The sequence below is a fragment of the Furipterus horrens genome, unplaced genomic scaffold (assembly GCF_987537825.1).
Source record: "Furipterus horrens unplaced genomic scaffold, mFurHor1.1.pri manual_scaffold_1, whole genome shotgun sequence".
NCBI lineage: Eukaryota > Metazoa > Chordata > Mammalia > Chiroptera > Furipteridae > Furipterus > Furipterus horrens.
The window spans coordinates 97190273-97209003 of record NW_028327171.1 but is presented as its reverse complement, the minus strand read 5'-3'; the positions used below and the strand labels follow the sequence as shown (position 1 = coordinate 97209003).

The window sequence follows — 18731 nt, the reverse complement described above, 5'->3', positions numbered from 1 at the left end:
TCATTTTCATCTGTCTCAAGGTAACTTTTGATTTTTTCCTTGATCTCACTGTTAACGCATTCATTGTTCAGTAATATGTTATTAGCCTCCATGTGTTTATCAGTTTCATTTTTGTAATTGATTTCTAGTTTCATACCATTGTGGTCAGAGAAGATGTTTGATATGATTTCAATCTTCTTGAATTTATTGAAAGTTGTCTTGTGTTCTAGCATGTGCTCTGTCCTAGAAAAATGTTCCAAATGCACTTGAAAAGAATGTATATTCTGCTTCTTTGGGGTGAAAGCTCTAAAGATACCAGTTAAATACATTTTATCTAGTGTCATTTAAGGCTACTATTTCCTTGTTGATTTTATGTTTGGAAGGTCGATCCATTTATGTCAATGGAATGTTAAAATCCTTGACTATGACTGTATTTCTGTCAATCTTTTCCTTTATGTCCATCAAGATTTGCTTTATGTATTTAGGTGCTCCTAATGTTGGTTGCATAAATGTTTATAAGAGTTATATCCTCTTGTTAGATTGCTCCCTTTATCATTATGTAATATCCTGCTTTGTCTCCTTTAGCCTTTTTTAAAAATCTATTTTATTTGATGTAATTATTGCTACCCCAACTTTTTTCATTTGCATTTGCATGGACTATACTTTTCCAACCCTGTACTTCCAGTTTGCACATACCTTTTGTTCTAAAGTGTGTCTCATAGACAGCATATATACAAGTCTTGTCTTACTTATTCAACTACCCTATATTTTTCTATTGGAATATTTAAGCCATTTACATTTAGAGTAATTATTAATAGAAACATATTTATTGGCATTTTATTTCCTATAACTATGTTCCTCTTTTTTTTCTTCTTCTTAAAGAAGATCCCTTAACATTTCTTATAATATTGGTTGGGTGGTGATGAACTCCTTTAGCTTTTTTATTTCTCCTTCAACTTTAAATGATAGCCTTGCTGGGTAGAGTAGTCTTAATTGTAAGTCCTTGATTTTCATCACTTTGAATATTTAGTGCTAATTCCTTTTGTCCTGAAAAGTTTCTATTGAGAAATCAGCTTTAGTCTTATGGGAGCTCTCTTCTAGGTAACTGTCTTTCTCTTGCTTTTAAGATTATCTCTTTGTCTTTAACCTTTGCCATTTTAATTATGACGTGTGGGCCTCTCTGGGTTCATCTTGTTTGGGACTCTCTGTGCTTCCCGGACGTGTGTGTTTTTTTCCTTCACCAGGTTAGGGAAGTTTTCAGCCATTATTTCTTCAACTGATTTCTCAATATCTTGATCTCTTTCTTTTCCTTCTGGTAACCTTATGAGGTGGGTGTTGTTATGCTTGATGTTGTCCCAAATGTCCCTTAGACTATCCTCATTAAACTTTTTTTTTCTTTTTGCTGCTCTGATTGGGTGTTTTCCTCTACCTTGTCTTTCAAATTGCTCATTTGTTCTCTGCTTCATCTAGCCTGTTGCTGATTCCTTCTAGTGTATTATTTATATTGGATATTATATTCTTCATTTCTGATTTTTTTTAATGGTCTCAATGTCTTTTTATGCTTGTTCTTTGTTGAAGTTTTCACTAAATACTTTGAGCATCCTTATAACCACTGTTTTGGACTCTGTATTTGGTAGCTTTTTGCCTCTATTTCATTTACTGTAGTTCTTTTCTTTTCCTGGGGATGTTTTCTTCTTTCATTTGGGGCATGTTTCTTTGTCTCCCCATTTTTTTCTGCCTCTCTGTATTTGTTTCTGTATATGAGATAGATTTGCTTTGCCTCCCAGTCTTGGTAGGATTTCTTATGTAATAGATGTCCTGTGGGGCTCTGTGGGAGAGTCTCCCTGGCACTTAAGCTAGGTGCTTCAGGAATGTCCTTTGTTTCAGTTATGCGAGCACTCCTGTTGTAGTTGAGTCTTGATTGCTTTTGGTCTGTTCGTGGGTAGGGTTGCCCCTCCAGCTGGCTGTGAGGATGGACTCTGACTGCAATGTATGTGCTGCTGTGCAGGGCCGACCCCATGAAGTGGAATTCACCTCATTGGGGTCTAGTGCCTGCCAAGATCTCCCAATGGGTATGCCACTTGTGGAGCTAATTGGGTCATGCTCTGATGTGGGCTAAATCTAACCACTGGGTGTACTGGTTCTGGTGCCACTTGGGAGCACTCCAGTGCATGTTAATGTCAGGCACTGCCTGTGACTGGCCCTGGGCTATCTCTTTTGAGACACAAAATGATTCACAGTTTGTGGCTGCCTTTGCTAGGCATGGGAAGGGCCAAGCTGTGCATCAAGGCTAGTTTCCATCAGCACTGAGCTAGGAGTAGGTCAGCAAAAGGCACAAGTGCCCCCAAATCCACTTCCACCTGCTAGATATTTATTAGGATCAATTAGTGAAAAAGCCTCTGGTGAAATGTGAGAGGCATGAGGCAGGTTCTCAATGAGTCACCAGAAGGGTGGGGGGTGAGTGATGTTCACCAAATTGATACAGATTCAGACTCCATGCCAGTGCTGGGTCTGAGGCACTCAGCAACAGTCTCAGGGTACACCAAGGTCAGCTCCCACCTGCTGGATGCCCGGGGACCTTTGTGGTGCAGTGGGCCTCATGGAGTCATCAGAATGAGATCAGCATTATCAGACCAAAGAGACCAAGATATGGCCCTTTGAGTGGAGGGCCCTGCACAAAAACAGTGGTGCTATTCTTGTGTGTGAGAGAAAAATGGCCCTGCCAAAGAGCCACACAACTCAGTTTTTCCCAAAGTCTGCCCAGACTTCTGCAGAATCTGCACCTCAGAACCATGCTGGCCACAGTCCACTGACCTAACTGCAGAGCACAAGCTTGTCAGAACAGGGCTCCTGGGAGTTGGGAGGGTGGCTAAGCTAGTGAATCTCTCATAGCATTGGGTGGGGGTTGGTGGAATGCTTCTGCTCTGGCATTGGGGTGGGGGGACAGCGTGCTGCTGCTCTGGCACAAGTGGTGGTGGGGGAATGGCCTCCGCCCTAGAGCCACACAAGTCTCAGTCTCTAATTCCTTCTGAGCTTGGCTTCAGGATCCCTGCCATAAAGTCAACCCCAGCCCTAGCTGGGTGGCTCAGCTGGTTGGAGTGTTGTCCCATGCACCAAAAGGTTGTAGGTTCACTCCCCAGTCAGGGCTCATACCTAGGTTGCAGGTTTGATACCCAGTTGGGGCACGTACTGGCAACTGATTGATGTTTCTCTCTCACAATGATGTTTCTCTCTCTCTCTCTCTCACTCTTTCTTTCTCTCTTCCTTCCTCTCTTTAAAAAATCAATAACCATAACCTTGTGTGAGGATTAAAAAAAAAAAAGAGCCTACTCCATAGGCTCAGGCAGCAGACTCCTCCACAGGGTGTGAGCTCAGCAGGATGGGGCAACAGGGAATCAGGATGGTGGGGTGAGTGCAGTTCTCCATGCACTATAGAGGGGAATGCTTGACCCAGGAAATGTGGCCTCTGTATGTAGTGTCAGAAAGGAACTCAGCATAGGGTCCCTGGTGGCTGTCCCTTCAGCACCTTCCCTGGAGCCACAGCTAAGTCTGTCCTCCCATGACTCTAGTCTACTGTGATCTGCCATCTCTCTGCCAGAGCCTCAGGTGAGTGGCCAAGATGAGATTTGTTCATTGGCCCTTTAAGAGGGCACTGGGTTTCTAGCAAACTCCCATCTCTCCCTGGCAGACAGAATCCCTGCTGATTTTCACAGCCATATGTTATGTGGGTGCCTCTCCTGGCTCTGGTGCTCCAAGCTGGGGAGCCTGGCCTGGTGTTGATACCCCATATTCCTCAGGGGGGATGTTTGTAGCTGAGATATCCCTCCAGATTCTCAGCTGCCACATGGGGGTGTGGGCCCATCACTTTTCACATCTCTGCCTTTCCTACCAGTCTCAGTGTGGCTTCTATAAATTCTTGGTTATAAGACTTTTGTTCAGCTAGTCTTAAGTTGGTTGTTCAGGTTGATTGTTATATAATTTAGTTGTAATTCCAGTTCAGACCTGGAAGGAGGTGAGTGTAACCTGCTTCTCCACCACTTCTTCCTGTATCTTGGATGTTCCTCTTGAAATGGGCCTAGGTAGAAGGCTGCAACACCCGTTTTCCTCCCTGCCACATCTTGGTCCCTTATCACCCATGTCTGAGTCTGCACAGCTATCCTCCAACAAATGCCCTAGAAACCCGTCCTGTGAGGACTTTTGGAGGGGTTGATTTAGAGGCCTACCCAGCATCCAAATCCCTGGCATGTGTTAGAGGAACGTCCTCCACTCCATTCCCCTGAGTGAATGTTGTGGGATGCAGTGCTGCTTATGGATGTCAAAGGCACCAAATACATGACCCATGCTTGGATGGCTGGATGCTCCCACATGGTATTATACTTTCAATGGTGATTAAATGATACAAAGATGAAGGGAGAGTTTAGAAGTCACTGGCAACAGTGACACCACTGGATTCCATGGCAACAGTGTCCAGGAGTGGCCATATTTAATGGCAGTGGAGGTGGTGGTGCCCAGGGAACCATCCCAACCAAATCATTCCTGTGGCATGGCTGTTGCTATGATGTTTTTTCTTTGTTTTAATCCCTAAAAGTAATTTATATTTGTCTTCATTTTCTTTTTAAATTTTCCCCCTTTCATCCATCCTTCTCCTTTTTGGCAAGCATAAGCTTTATCTCTGTATATATGGGTTTGTTTCTGTTTTGTTTTGTTTATTCATTTTTTAAAGATTACACATATAAGTGAAAATTATAATGGTATTTGCCTTTCTCTGGCTTATTTCACGTAACATGATACTCTCTAGGTCCAACAATGTTGTCACAAATGGCAAGATTTCATTCCTTTTTATTGTTGAGTGATATTCCATTGTATATCTATGTACCGCATTTTTATCCATTCATCTGTTGATGGACACATAGGTGGCTTCCATATCTTGGTTACTGTAAATAACGCTGCAGTAAACACAGGGGTGCATTTATCTCTTTTAATTAGTATTTTTGTTTCCTTAGGATAAGTACCCAGAAGTGGTATTGCTGGGTAGCATGGCAGCTCCATTTTTAATTTTTTGAGGAATTTCCATACTGTTTTCCAGCTCTTGCTGTAATTTCCTGCAGTTCAGTTTCCTTTGATTTCCAATCTTAGTCTGAGCCTAGTAACTCATATTTGTGAGATACCCAAATCCTACTAATAAATTGCTTTTCTGCTTATATTAGCCAGTTGATTTCTGTTGCTTGAAGCTAAAAATCTTTCCAGACCCAACATTCTCTTTCCTTCTCTACTTCACTCATATTCCACAACTACCTTGGAGTCTCACTGCCTACAGATCCCTCAAACCATCCCTTAACTCCCAGACTTCACCCTGTTGCCTCTCTCCTTATTGCCCACTTTTTCTCTCTTTACCCAGGTAAACATAGCCATTCTCTTAGAAAGCTATAATTCTTCCATTCTGGTGAAGATGGCATAGAGAGAGAGGGGAACAAATACAGGTTCCTTTTTGCAAAAATAGGAGAGGCTAAAATAAAGCTGTGGGCATTTACATGTTAATTTTTGGGGAGTATACACATGCTTCCAGTTAGGTTACTTAAACGAGTGTGAGTCACTTTGTCCACAAAGGGCAGAAGCCATCATTTATTGCTGTTTGCGATGGCTTATCTTCATGGCTGCTTAGTGGGAATCCAGAAATACCAGTTCTCATGATTAATATTGTCCTAGAGCAACATACAGGCTAGTTGCTCAGGTCTCCAAGCTGCCGTGTGACTGGCACAAAGAAAGAACCTGGCACTGATGAAAATAAAGCACAAAAGAGAGGAAGATTGACCTTTTTAGTCCACAGGAAGTCAGAATAAGATCATGGTTGGTGGTTAGCTGTGGCTCCATGAAACACTGAAGAAAATATGCCAACTTCTCAGTTTTACTTAGTGTCAATGTTCCTTGCTTGACTTACACAGACAGATGGATGCCCGGACAATGCATGAGGGAAAACAAAAATGGAAAACCTCTTGCTTCAATTTTCAGTAATTGTCAGGGATTCATACATGGTCAAACAACCTGACTGTGGAAGTATAACTACGATATTTTAAAATTATTTTTATTGTTGTCGATTAAAAAAGGTGCTCTTGTGGGACAAAGAGTGGTTTAGTAAAAATATTCTAAGGAAATATTCTCAGGAATCCAAGTTATGTTCTTGGTTTTGCATCAAATTAGTTACGTGATTTTGGACAAGTAATTTATTTCATTGGCTCTCAGTTTTCCTTCCTGTTAAGTGAGAAGTGATTGGGTAATGTAAAAGATCTGTTAGCTCTTAAGTTTAAATACAGTTCCCTTTCTTGTGGTTTCGAGGGATAGTTTAAATGTTTCTTTTAGTGTTGGAAAAAATCATAAAAAGTCTCAACTGCAAGCCCAATTACAATTCTGTAGCTAAGTAGCCTTGACAAACAAAATCCTTCACCCTCTACCATTAGCATTATTAAAATTCTGTAGCAAAACCATGAAAATATGGACACAGATCTCTAATAACTGAGATTACCCATCCTGGCTTTCGATCAGAAGTAAGGAACAAACCTATGTCCTGAGATGCAGAAGGACTGTTTGCCAGCAGCAAAGCCTCCAACCACGTGAGGAGCTCAGCTAAAAAAAAGGAAGAGTGTGATGCTGTAACAGCATTCCTAAAAGATTTGAAAGATAAAAAGGATGGGAGAAGCAGACACATAAGAAATAAAGAAAAAAGGAGCAACAAGCGAATGGTACAAATTAGAGGTGGTGGCCTTTGAAGGTAAGGCTGAGAACCATGATAAGAACAATGAGCTTCAGGTAAGAAACTGCTTCAAATTCTTTGATTCAAGTCAGGACATCATATGCAAAAACAAAAAATCTAGTCAGAAACCTTATACCTTTCACAAAACAAACCCAAGATGGATCATAAACCTACATGTAATTCAAACCTAGAAAACTTCCAGAAGACAACATATGAGAAAATCTAGGTGACCTTAGATTTGGTGACAACTTTTTTATTTTTATTTTTATTTATTTTTTTAGAGAGAAAATAAGGGAGGGAGGAAGAGAGGGAGAGAAACATCGATGTGTGAGATAAACATTGATGGGTTTCCTCTTGCACGTGTCCAGCTGAGAACCCGGACTACTACCCAGGCATGTGCCCTGACAGGGAATCAAACCAGCAACCTTTTGGCAGGATGATGCCGAATCAACTGAGCCATGTCAGTCAGGGTGGTGAAAACTTCTTAGATACAATACCAAAGGCATGCCCATGAGAAAAATCTTAAGTGATACTTCATTAACTTTAGAATGTCTCCTCTGTAGAAAAAGAAAACAACACTATTAAGAGAATGAAAAGACAAGCCACTTACAAGGAGACTATATTTGCAAAACCTGTATCGAAAAGACAAGCCACAGACAAGGAGAATATATTTGCAAAACTTGTATCTGATAAAGGACTGGTATCCAAAATCTATGAAGAACACTTAAAACTCAAGAGTAAGGAAACAAACAATGCAATTTAAAAATGGACAAAAAATTTGAATAGACACCTCACCAGAGAAGATGTATGGATGGCAAATGAGCACATGAAAAGATGCTCAACAGCATATGTCATCAGGAAATTGCAAACTGAAGCCATGAGATACCACTCTACACTTATCAGAATGGCTAAAATCTAAAGCACTGACAATACCAGATGCAGATGAAGATGTGGAACAACAGGGACTTTCATTCACTGCTGGTGGGAATGCATAATGGTACAGTCACTTTGGAATACAAGTTTGATAGTTCTTACTAAACTAAACATACTCTTACCACAAAACCCAGGAATTAAGCTCCTTGGTATTTACTCAAATGAGCTGAAAATTTAAATCCGCACAAAAATCTGCACACAGTGTTTACAGCAGCTTTATTCCCCTTCCTTTCTGCCTATCCAAGTATTTATTAATACCTATTCAAGCCTCATTTCCTCCAACAAAGCTATCTTTGGGATGAATGAGTTATCGAAAGTCTTGTAGTACTAGGAGAAGTGCTGTCTAATACACATACAATATGAGCCAAACATGTTTTTAACTTTTCATTAAAAAAGTAGAAGGAACAGGTGAACTTTATTAATATATTTATGTAACTGAATACATCCAGTATATAATACATAAGCAATAAAAATATTAATGATACATTTTATGTTATTTTTTCATACTGTCTTAAAATCTGGTGTGTGTTCTACATTTACAGCTGATCTCATTTTGTGACTAGTCCCATTTCAAGTGCTCCGAAGCCCCATGTGGAAAGTGGCTGCCATATTGGACAGCACATAGCTACAGAATCCTTTATATAATTTAGCACAAGATTATCAGGTCTAGGCAGGCAGAAGATGGGTCCTCCATAAAATCAGACCCATAACTGGAATATGGTCAGCCCATAACACCCTCATGGCACGTTGATGCTCCATTTTCAGAGCCACAGAGACAAATGGGGGAGGTGACTGCTCTGAATGAATGCATTCCCCTCCACCCACATTCATAATCCTCAGTGTGATAGTATTTGGAGACAGGACCTTTGGAAGGCAATTAGATCACAAGGTTGGAGCACTCATGATGAGATTAGTGCCCTTTATAAGAAGAGATGAGAGAGAGCTTGCTTCTCTCTCTGTTCTGTGGGCCAGGTGCAGACACAAGTAGAAGGCACTGTCTATAAGCCAGGAAGTCAGTTCTCAACAAATGCCAAACTGCTGACACCTTGATCTTGGACTTCCCAGCCTCTAGAACTGTGAGAAATATTTTTAAGGCTCCCAAACTATTGTATTCTGTCATAACATCCTGACCTGACTGAGACAGTAACCAGTCCCCCAGGTCATGTGCCAATGGGATGATTTTCTCCTCAGCAAGCAAGTGCCAGTCCTGTTCAGTAGGAGGACATCAGAGGAGGCTTCTCTGCCTCAGCATATAGAGAACACAGGGAGCATACATATGGGACCAGGAGAACTGAGGCTATCACATCACAGTTTTAAATTCTTGTACCAAAATAGTCATGCATATAGCTAGAAATTACCATTGTTCATGAGAACTGGATAGGCTTTTTGAATCTGGATCCAAGAGGCTGGTATTACTGGTTCTAGATACACAATGGCTGGTTGATATTAATAAAACCAAGGATTGTTACCTGAGCATAGAAAAGTATATGTCATTAAAAGATACATGCCTCAGTTTAATGAGCAAAATAAAGAATTATTTCCAGGGAAACATTCCAAATTCAAAGTTTCATGGAAAACAATGAATTCTGTTACTGAAAGTCTCAGAGAAGACATCTCATTGCAGAGTGGGTAGATTTTCCTTTAAAGGCTTCTTATCACCATCTAGCTCAAATATAAACATCTGGTTATTGCCGCCATCTGTCTGTACAAGCCTATTCTCATTTCCAACAAACCTGTTTTTTTGCCCTCTGTCCTAGTCCAAAAAGGTAATTTCCTTCCAGTTTTGCTCCAGTCCTGTGGCTTTAGAACACCTTGTATGCCACCGTGAAAATCCACTCCTCCTCAAAGGAATCTCCAGATACTTCCCCTTCAGGGAAATGAAATGAACCATGATCTTGCCTAACCTGCATCTTTAATTGTTATTTTCATTATTCTTCTTTAAACCAATCACTCCATTCTTTCAGTGATATTTTTTTTAAATGATAACTTCATATTTACATTATTTTCTGCCCAGAAGGCCTGTGAGACTTTTTCTGGTGCCGAGCTCAACTAATTAGCATGACACGTGCTTGGCTAAATCGTTCTCCAGGACAGCAGTTTGGTGTGGGAGATGCAGTGGCTGACAGGAAAGATTAGGAGGGAAGGCTCCCACTGTAGCTTCCTCTCTTTACCAAAGCCTAAATTTAGAATAGCCTTTCTCCTCCAAGCTGAGGAAAAAATAATGGCAAATATAACAACGTTTGAAGAGAAAAGGAAAAAAAGATTAAAACTCAAAAAAAATAGAATTTTTTTTTCTAAACCAAATTCTTTGTTGCACTGAAGAGGGGTAGATGGGAATGACATCTTCGGGGGAGGGAGCCCTGAACAGGACTTGCTCAGTTAAAGGAAACTGGTCATGGTCAAGCTTCTTTTCTTGGGTTCATAGGCCTATATTTACCAGAGTCCTCTATTGAATTTGGGTTTGGTGATGGAGGCAAAACTGCTTGATATGAGAGAGTAACAAAAATTAAGAGAGTGGGAAGCTACCATTTGGAGTGGGGGATGGTCAAGAAGATGGTGATAAACCAGGGCCCAAAAAATAGTGCCACCCCTTGAAATTTCCCCTGATGGGGAATAGCTGATAAATTGTTATGACAGTGTTGCCTAGATTTCTTATTTAGTCAGAAATGGTGTTCTGCACTTTCCTTACTTTACCCCAAACCTTCAGTAAAATTCTGTTACATCCAACAGCACCATATTCATAGTATTGGAAGGAGGGGCCACTGGTATTCAACATGGGGCAAAAGGGACCAAGAAGAGAGGAGGCTATGAACAGAAACTAAATAATGGTTTGGACACATAGGTCAGAAAAATGCAATCAACAGGAATACTGACTGGAGGGAGAGAACAGTAATTTCCCAAAGTAAATATGTTGAGAGTTCTACTGTCTTATTTGGATATTAAAGAGAGGTCTCAGAAAGCTGTAAGATTTGAGAACATCTGGTTCACATTATTGCTTACTGGCATTAAAATACTTGAGTTATCTGTCCCCAACTGTAAAATTTTAGGGACTGCTGAGGTAATCAACTTTCTATTGTGCTATGCAAAGATATTTTAAAAACTAATATCCTCATTGTTTCATAAAATAAAGGGCATTTTAAACACACATATAGGCTAAATGGAAAGGGCATAATATCAGAAAAAGATTTAAAAATTTTGTTTTTATCTGAAATGACTTCACACTTTCAACCTATTAAAACAGTATGTCGTTTATTTTATTTAGCTTCAGCTTATAGAGTCCTTAAATCTTTGTTCACTTATTTATTAATTTTTTTCAAAAGTACTGGTAAACCTCTTACGTGCCAAGCACTGTGCTAGGTACTAGGGTACAGAGATGAACATGACTTTGCCCTTTTTCTCAACTTCTCATGGTTCTCTAGCAAAGTCAAGCTGGTGACCCCAGCTGCAAACAGTATCATCTGTACTGTATTGTAGTAGAGGAACTGGCAGAATACTAAGGGCAAAAAGACCAAACGACAGTAAAAGAGTAGCCAATCTATGTTTAAGTAGAAGGGCAAGAAACATAAAAGCCTGATGTTAGGACTTACACATTATTTGAATTTTCTTACCAGTGAGTTAGGGGGAAACTGACAGTACACCCCAGAAATCATGGAGTTTTTCAGACTTTTATTTCTCAGCCAATCACAGGGCTAGGAATGTACTTCATGTGGGATATGTCAACTGGTCCACACCACACACTGGACAGAAAGAGGTCACTTACATGAGGTTTGGTGAATAAAAACTGCCTCCCCCACTTGTTTGTAATGGAATGGCTTCACACACAGCCACATAGCCACTCTGCTCACTTCAGGACACACAACCTGAAGGTCATAGGAGGACAGGACTGGGTGAGGGCCATGCTGCCACAGGGAATGCACCTTGGAATGTAGAGTCATACTGGAGATGGAGTGCTTGCTCAAAACACACAGTTGGAAGATGTCTGAGAGGGTGATAGGCACATTGGTCCCTCCGCTCAGTACTACCGGAAGTTCCCAGCTCTCTGAGTTCTTATCCTAAGTTAGAGTAAGAGAGGGAGGCATTTCATGGTATCCCAATAATCAGTTCCTGAATTCCCCAGGGGGTAGGGAATGCTGCCATAGTAAGAGATATATATATATACACACGTTTACATGAGAAGTAGATCTGGACACAAGTACAATGGGGAGTTTTCTCTTTTCTCTGCTGTGCCCCAGAGGGTACCATGTTAAAGGGAAAAATCTAATTATGCGTTTCTTACATTATATAATCAGTGTGTATGTGTCAAAGGGATAGTTGCTGGAAGTTATCACCCAGCCTTGTCTCACCTCAATTCTTGCCAGAAATAGGTCTAGAATTTTCACACAATTATCCATCCTTATTTGAAATAAAAATCTCACTAGATCAAGGGCTGGCTGGCTGCAGTTCCAATGTCTTTGGCCAAGTCTTCTGGCTTGTCTGAAGCACAGACATGTGACAATGGTACAGAAACACAGGCAGTGACTATGAATACACAGAGGTTCTACAGCTTGCGTCCATTCTCACACATTCCCATTTTAGATTCTGAGCAGCTCTCTCTTCCTAATGCTCTACGAAACACAGGCGTCTGGCTGAATTATCCAAATGAAATGAGTTTCTTTCCCAGCGGGGGATTAGGAACAGAGTTGCGGTCCCTTCCCTCCACTACCCTAGAAATCGTGACTTTCCTAGAGAAAGGCCCAGTAGGTGGCCAGGACCCGCACACCGTTTCGGTGAACCAGAGTCTTAAAAAGCCCAGAAATGCCAGCTACCAGGCCAGGGGGGAGGCGCCAAAAGAAGCGGAGTTGTTCCCAAGGCCGGTTGCGGAGGACGCTGCCTCTCTGGCTGGGCAGTAATTGCTTTGAATGAGAAAGGGAACTAGGGGCCCCCAGTCCCAAAGGTCTCCCGAGGTCAATTCTGAAAGGACCCAAAAGGAGCAAAAGGAGCGATGGGGCTCTGAGATCTGGCAAGTTCCTAGAAATCGAGCGAGGGAAGCAAGTGTCTTACCTGTCCAGGCTGGCTGGTGTAGTTGAAGGAGTAGATGTTCTCGGTGCTGAGGTTCACCACCCCACTGTAGACGCGATCGAAATCGGCGCCCCTTGCAGGGTCGTGGGGGTCGCGCCCCTGCTCGAGGGGGTGCGAGGGGCTCCCAGGAGTCGCCGCCCACAGGGACCAGGGCAGCGCGCAGAGCAGCGCGAGCCAGGGGCAGCGGGGCATGGTGGGTGCTGCGCCCGGCCGGGAGGCAGAGCTGCCCTGGGGAGGGGCGAGCGCAGAGCCGGTCCTTCCAAAGCCCCCCCCTGCTGCGGACTCAAGCGCCTGCCTCAGCGCACCGCTGGCGATGTCTGGCAAGCTCCGCAAGTGAGTACTGGCAACGCACTGGCGAAGGACGGATCAAATATTGATGCAACCTCCGAGGGTCTCCAAGGGCAGGTCACGGGCTGTGAGTAAGGGGCGCAGGGGATACCGAGACCGTGAGCAGCGGCTTTGCTCTTAGTCTTCTAAGTCCGTTTCCTTCTCCCTTTCTCGTTTCTGAGAATGTCCCACTCACCTAGCCGGAATTTCAACCGATTGTTTCCTCCTCAACCTTAAAAAATAAATACAAGTAAAAAAAAGCAGGGGGGGGGGGTATTAGAGACATTAAAAAGAAATATCCACTAGTCTTGAAGGGTCAACCTGACCAGCCATTGAGCAGGAAATTCGATCCATTTCAAATAAACGTGCACCCGGGCTGCAAATGAAAAAATAGAAAGCAACAGAGCTTGTCCTCCAGTCGGCTATCTGCAGAGAACTCCTGCCTGTCTGAATGATGGGTAACGATCAATTCTCCCTTCTCTAACAGAACCTCTTTTCCAAACACCTGTTTTATTTCCTTATCACCTCCTATTCTCCAAGGAGAGCCTCACGTCATCACTTCCCTCTCTCTCTCTCTCTCTCTCTCTCTCTCTCTCTCTCTCTCTCTCTCTCTCTCCATACGTGTATGCAAATATGGACGGTCATAGGGAAAAATTATGGTTAAAAGGACAGATTTGAACACTGCCTGAAGTCTGTCTGGTCCAGGAACTTACCAAAGGCGATTCAGAGTAACAATATATGCAGAAGGTATTTCTTTCCATCCAATCTCTTGCCTACTTTACACTGTAATGATTTCTCAGATTCAGAAAGAGTCTTAGGATTCTGTATTGTTTTTCAAAAGAGAGACACAACCCACTATTAAAAGGAAATTTTCTGGCAAAAATTAGGGGACTCTAAACAGTTTAACAGCCAGATAAAAGGTGGGATGAAAAGAGGATTCCTTGGAAGCCCTAGGAGAACATCAAATAATCACAGTTCAGGTGTAGAAGAGGACTCACGGTTTCATTTCAGCTTCAAGTTATTTACAAACTAGAAAAGCATAGAATTGTACTCAACATGAAGGAACATTAAAAAAGAAGCCACAAAGAGAAACAGATCTTGTTCAAAGAGTTAAGGTTAAGATTAAAATCCTAGCACTTATCATTCAAAGGGAGTTTTTTTCTTTTTATCCCACTGAATTCTTACAATTTATTAAAACTTCAAAAACAAGTACATTACATTTGTTGTAGTTTTATAACTGCACTATGAGAAAGCAATATTAATGGCAGAATTGAGTTAGATGACTCCTTATTAGGACAATTTTTACTTTAAAAATGTTGTTGAAAATGTGTGGCATAAGGACAAAAATACTAATTTAATCAGAAGTCCAGTGGTTGAAGTTTAAAATAGAGCTCACTGTTTTGAAAGAACATAACATCATAACTTCACCCAGAATTTGAATGACTTTAACTGCTGTATTTAAAATGTCTATGTCTCTTTTTAGAATTTAACAAAATTTCATAAACTTCCAGTTTATGAAGCCCTTGGATGTCAGCTGGCCTAGCTAGTTCAAGTGCTCAATAGAGCTGTAGTATCATGGAGTCTCACTCAACACTGGGAGAGATGATGAATGGGCTCTTTCATAAGACAACCTCTTCTTTGGGTGGCAAGTGTGCCATTAGAAAGATATTTTCATATTTTAATTGAAATTTGTCTCTCTTTCACTCACTGGCATGAATTCTGTCCTCTGGAGCCAGAGGAATAAACCTAATCCTTCTTCCACATGACAGCCTTGTAGGTATTTGAAGAGAGCTGTGATCCTCAAGGATTTACCCTACTTTTAAACAATGAAATTAGAAACAATTGGTATAGACTATCACTGTACAAAACCCAAAATATTTATTTTAAAGACATTATAGGTGATAGCTATACCAGACAATTTGAGTAATATATTACAAATCACTCTATATTATAATGTAATCCTAATCCTAGCCCAAATCCATTGGATGACTTTAGGTAATTAACCTCCCAGGATCACATGATTGCTATAAGGATAAAACAAGGGAAGAATGTACCTGAAAGTGTATTAGACAGTTTAAAATGTTCCACAACTAAATATTATTATTGTAGGACTCCCAGTTCAACAGCTAGAGTAAAATATGATCCACAAGCCAGGTTTTAAAAATATATACAATGCAAAGCTTCCATTGTGAGAGACTGAATGTACAGACAATGGCCAGACCATATATGACAATAGAACTTTGATCTACAACCTCTTCAGGAAATAGTCCACAACAGTTAGGACTTGATCAGTGACTACCAACTTCCCCAATTTTTGTCCCTACTTCCAACTCAAGATTGATCAGTGAAAACCAAATATGCTCCTCAAACCACAAAATGCCCTGCTTCTAGTTAGCAGGCCTTCTGCTGTTACTGAGATCTAATCAGAGCATTTCTGAAACCTTCCCTTTTTTCCCACTACTTTGCAAGTAGAACTGCAATATTAAATGCACACCAGAGGGACTATTTCTTGAGGTTTCAGAGGACTCATCTACAATATCTGTAGTCAAGTTGTGTCTGCTCTACATAAGCTTTTCCTTCTCCACTATGCTTGATGTATACTGCAGATGAATATCTTAACACTGTACCTAACTCTCTATATGGTAAAATTCTTCTTAACAAAGAAAAAATAATTGGAGTGGAATCTGTTAAAGTTCAAATAGATTCTACCAAACTGTTAACCAAACGTCCCCAAAGCTAGGAGCTCTAGAACAAATAAAAACCTCAAATCTATAGTCAAGGGCCTTATATCCCAAGTCCTTTTCATAACCTGCACTAAACCTTGTAACACTCCTGTCTTGCCAGTAAAGAAACCAAATGGATAAGAATACTGATTTGTTCAAGATCTCAGGGACATCAGTACAATTGTTGTTCCTTCCTTCCCATTAGTATCTAATACTAAATGCTATCCTGTCATCAGTTCTTCCCAAAACCACCTGCTTCACTGTAGTGGATTATTGCTCTTTCTTGGTGTGTCCCAACACCACAAATGTTAACACTTTTTGGCCTCATTGAAGAGGAAAACACTCAACATGAACAGCTAGGTCCAAAGAGTTCACTGAAGTCCCTCCTATTATCCTAGGTCCTTAATTAAAAATTAAAAGATCCAAATTTCCCTTGTGATTTAGTTTTGATATAAGATAGTGATGATTTTCTACTTTGTTCAGAGAATCCTGTAAAAAGGATTTAATTTACTTGTTCTCGGCTTTAGCAGAAAATGGAAATATAATTTTAAAAAATGTAAATTACAATTTTGCTAAAATATAGTCCATAATTTAAGGCATGATCTATTTAAAGAGGGGGAAAACATTCCCTCACAAACTTATCCTAGACTCCTCACAAAAGTACAGTTGAGATGATGTCTAGGTTTCGCTGGATGTTTCAGATAGTGAGTGTAGATTTTTCCGATATTGTGACACTTTTTTATGAAATGGCTTGTCTTCAGTAAGAACCATTCTTTTTTGAAAAGAGCTTATTTATTTATTTTTTTAGAAAGAGAGGAAGAGAGGAAGAAAGAGAGGAAGAGAAACATCAATGTGTGGTTGCCTCTTGCACACCCCCAACTGGGGAACTGGCTTGCAACCCAGGGACGTGCCCTGACTGGAAATCGAACCAGCAGCCCTGTGGTTAACAGGCTGGCCCTCAAACCACTGAGCCACACCAGCCAGGACAGAACCATTCATTAATTATGCTGTTAGAGTTGTCCCAATTTCTTTTCCCTTTGTTCCCCTCCACTCAGTGACACCCCTTCCTCCAGTTGCCCCCCCACTTAGTCCATGCCCATTGGTTGTGCATATAGTTCTTCTCAACCTCTTCCTATCTATGCCACTGCCTCCTACTATGCTTCTTAATTCCTGTACCATCTCTCCCTTTCCTCCCTTCCCCCTCCCTGCTGACCTCCCCCCATAATATTCCCCATACCTATAATTCTTTTCCCACTCTCGTTGCCTACTTAGTTTGCCTTTGTTTTAGTTCCCTGGCTTCTGTTGTTGGTTGTTGTGAAACAGTTTTCATTTTAATGTTCATAGTTTTGATCCTCTTTCTCCTAAACAAGTCCCTTTAACATTTCATATAACAGTGGTTTGGATCTGATGAACTCCTTCAGTTTTACTTTGTCCTGGAAACACTTTCTCTGCCCTTCTATTCTGAATGAAAGCTTTGCTGGATAGAGTAATTGTGGTTGCAGGTTTTTTCTTTTTGTTACTTTGAATATTTCTTGCCAGTCCCTTCTTGCCTGCAGAGTTTCTTTTGAGAAATAAGCTCATGGTCTTATTGGAACCCCTTTGTACATAATTCTCTTCTTCGCTCTTGCTGCTTTTAAGATTCTCTCTTTCTCCTTAATTTTTGACATTTTGATTATAATGTGTCTTGGTGTGGTTCTCCCTGGGTCTAGTTTTTTTTTGAACTCTCTATGCTTCCTGGACCTGTAAGTCTATTTCCTTCCTCAAGTTAGGAAAATTCTGCTTATTATTTTTTCACATAATTTTTTAATTTCTAGTTCTTCTTCACCTTCTGGCAACCCTATGAATTGGATGTTGGCCTGCTTATAGCTGTCCCATAGGTTTCTGAGCCTCTCCTCATTTTCCTCATTTTTTGTTTCCTCTTTCTGCACTGGTTGTTTGTTCCTTCCCTATGTTCCAATTTGTTGACTTGATCCCTGATTTTCCTTCCCTCACCACTTGTTTTTCTATATATTTTCATTCATTTCAGCAGGACTGGCCTTCATTCCTTCCCTGTCTTGTTTAAGAGCTACTGTTAGGTCTGTAAGCATTCGTATAACCAAAGCTCTCAACTGTGCCTCAGAAGGATTTCCTATCTTCTGAGCCATTAGATTAGATATTTGCTGTCAGGTCATTTGTGTCTCTGGGATCTCTATCATGATCTGTGCCATCCTGACAGTTTTGTGTTTACCTTTGCTTCCTGGGCTGGGCTGTCACACCTCCTATGTTATAGGGGGTGGAGCCCCGTGCACTCATCACAACGGGGCAACTCTTCTCACCACACTGTGGTGTTTTGTGTGGGGGCGGGGATCCAAGATTTTTTCCTGCTGTTCACTCTCCACTGAGAGACCGGGAGCCTCCTCCTCTGTCCCCACCCCTTCCGGCCCTCACAGTCTGAGGCAATTGGGGTCTGCATTCCCTGGTGTTGGAATCGCGAGCTGATGGGTTTGGTCTGCAGCCAGGGGTGCTCCCTAGGCACTTCTCGCCTCCCCTTAAATACGGGTGTCTGTGCTTACCGTAGTCCTGCCACTGCCATCGCCACAGCTGCCGCTGCCAGCACAGCACACCTCTCAGCCCCGGCTTCACTCTTCCTCTCTATCTGGACGAGCACCACTTCTTTATAACTTCATACGTTGGATTTCCATGTAGCTTTATTTTCTGGAACATCTGGTTATTTCTGTTCTTTTTTTTTTTTTTTTGCAGTAGTCGTATTCCTTCTTAGTTGGAGGGAGATGGAGCATGTCAGTCTAGGCCTCCATCTTGGCCAGAAGCCCCACCATTCTTTTTTTTGAGAGCCCAAGTATTAAGCAAGACTTCTATAATCCAAAGAAGGCTCTTAACGGCCTGCTTCCCTAGACATCCCTAACAGAAAAAAAATCCTTTTGTCTATTTATGCATGAATGTTCTGGGCAAACCTTGGGCTTTTA

General features: G+C 41.4%; 1 protein-coding gene across 1 annotated transcript in view; it reads right to left on the bottom strand.

Moving 5' to 3' along the window:
• The window catches only part of SIDT1 (SID1 transmembrane family member 1), a 102147-nt gene extending 89162 nt beyond the window's left edge, over nucleotides 1-12985 (bottom strand). The window contains exon 1 of the mRNA XM_090276721.1: nucleotides 12701-12985. Coding sequence (XP_090132847.1) covers nucleotides 12701-12910 — 210 coding nt within the window. The 5' untranslated portion in view covers nucleotides 12911-12985. The remainder of the gene's footprint in view (nucleotides 1-12700) is intronic.
• Between the last annotated feature and the right edge of the window lie 5746 nt (nucleotides 12986-18731).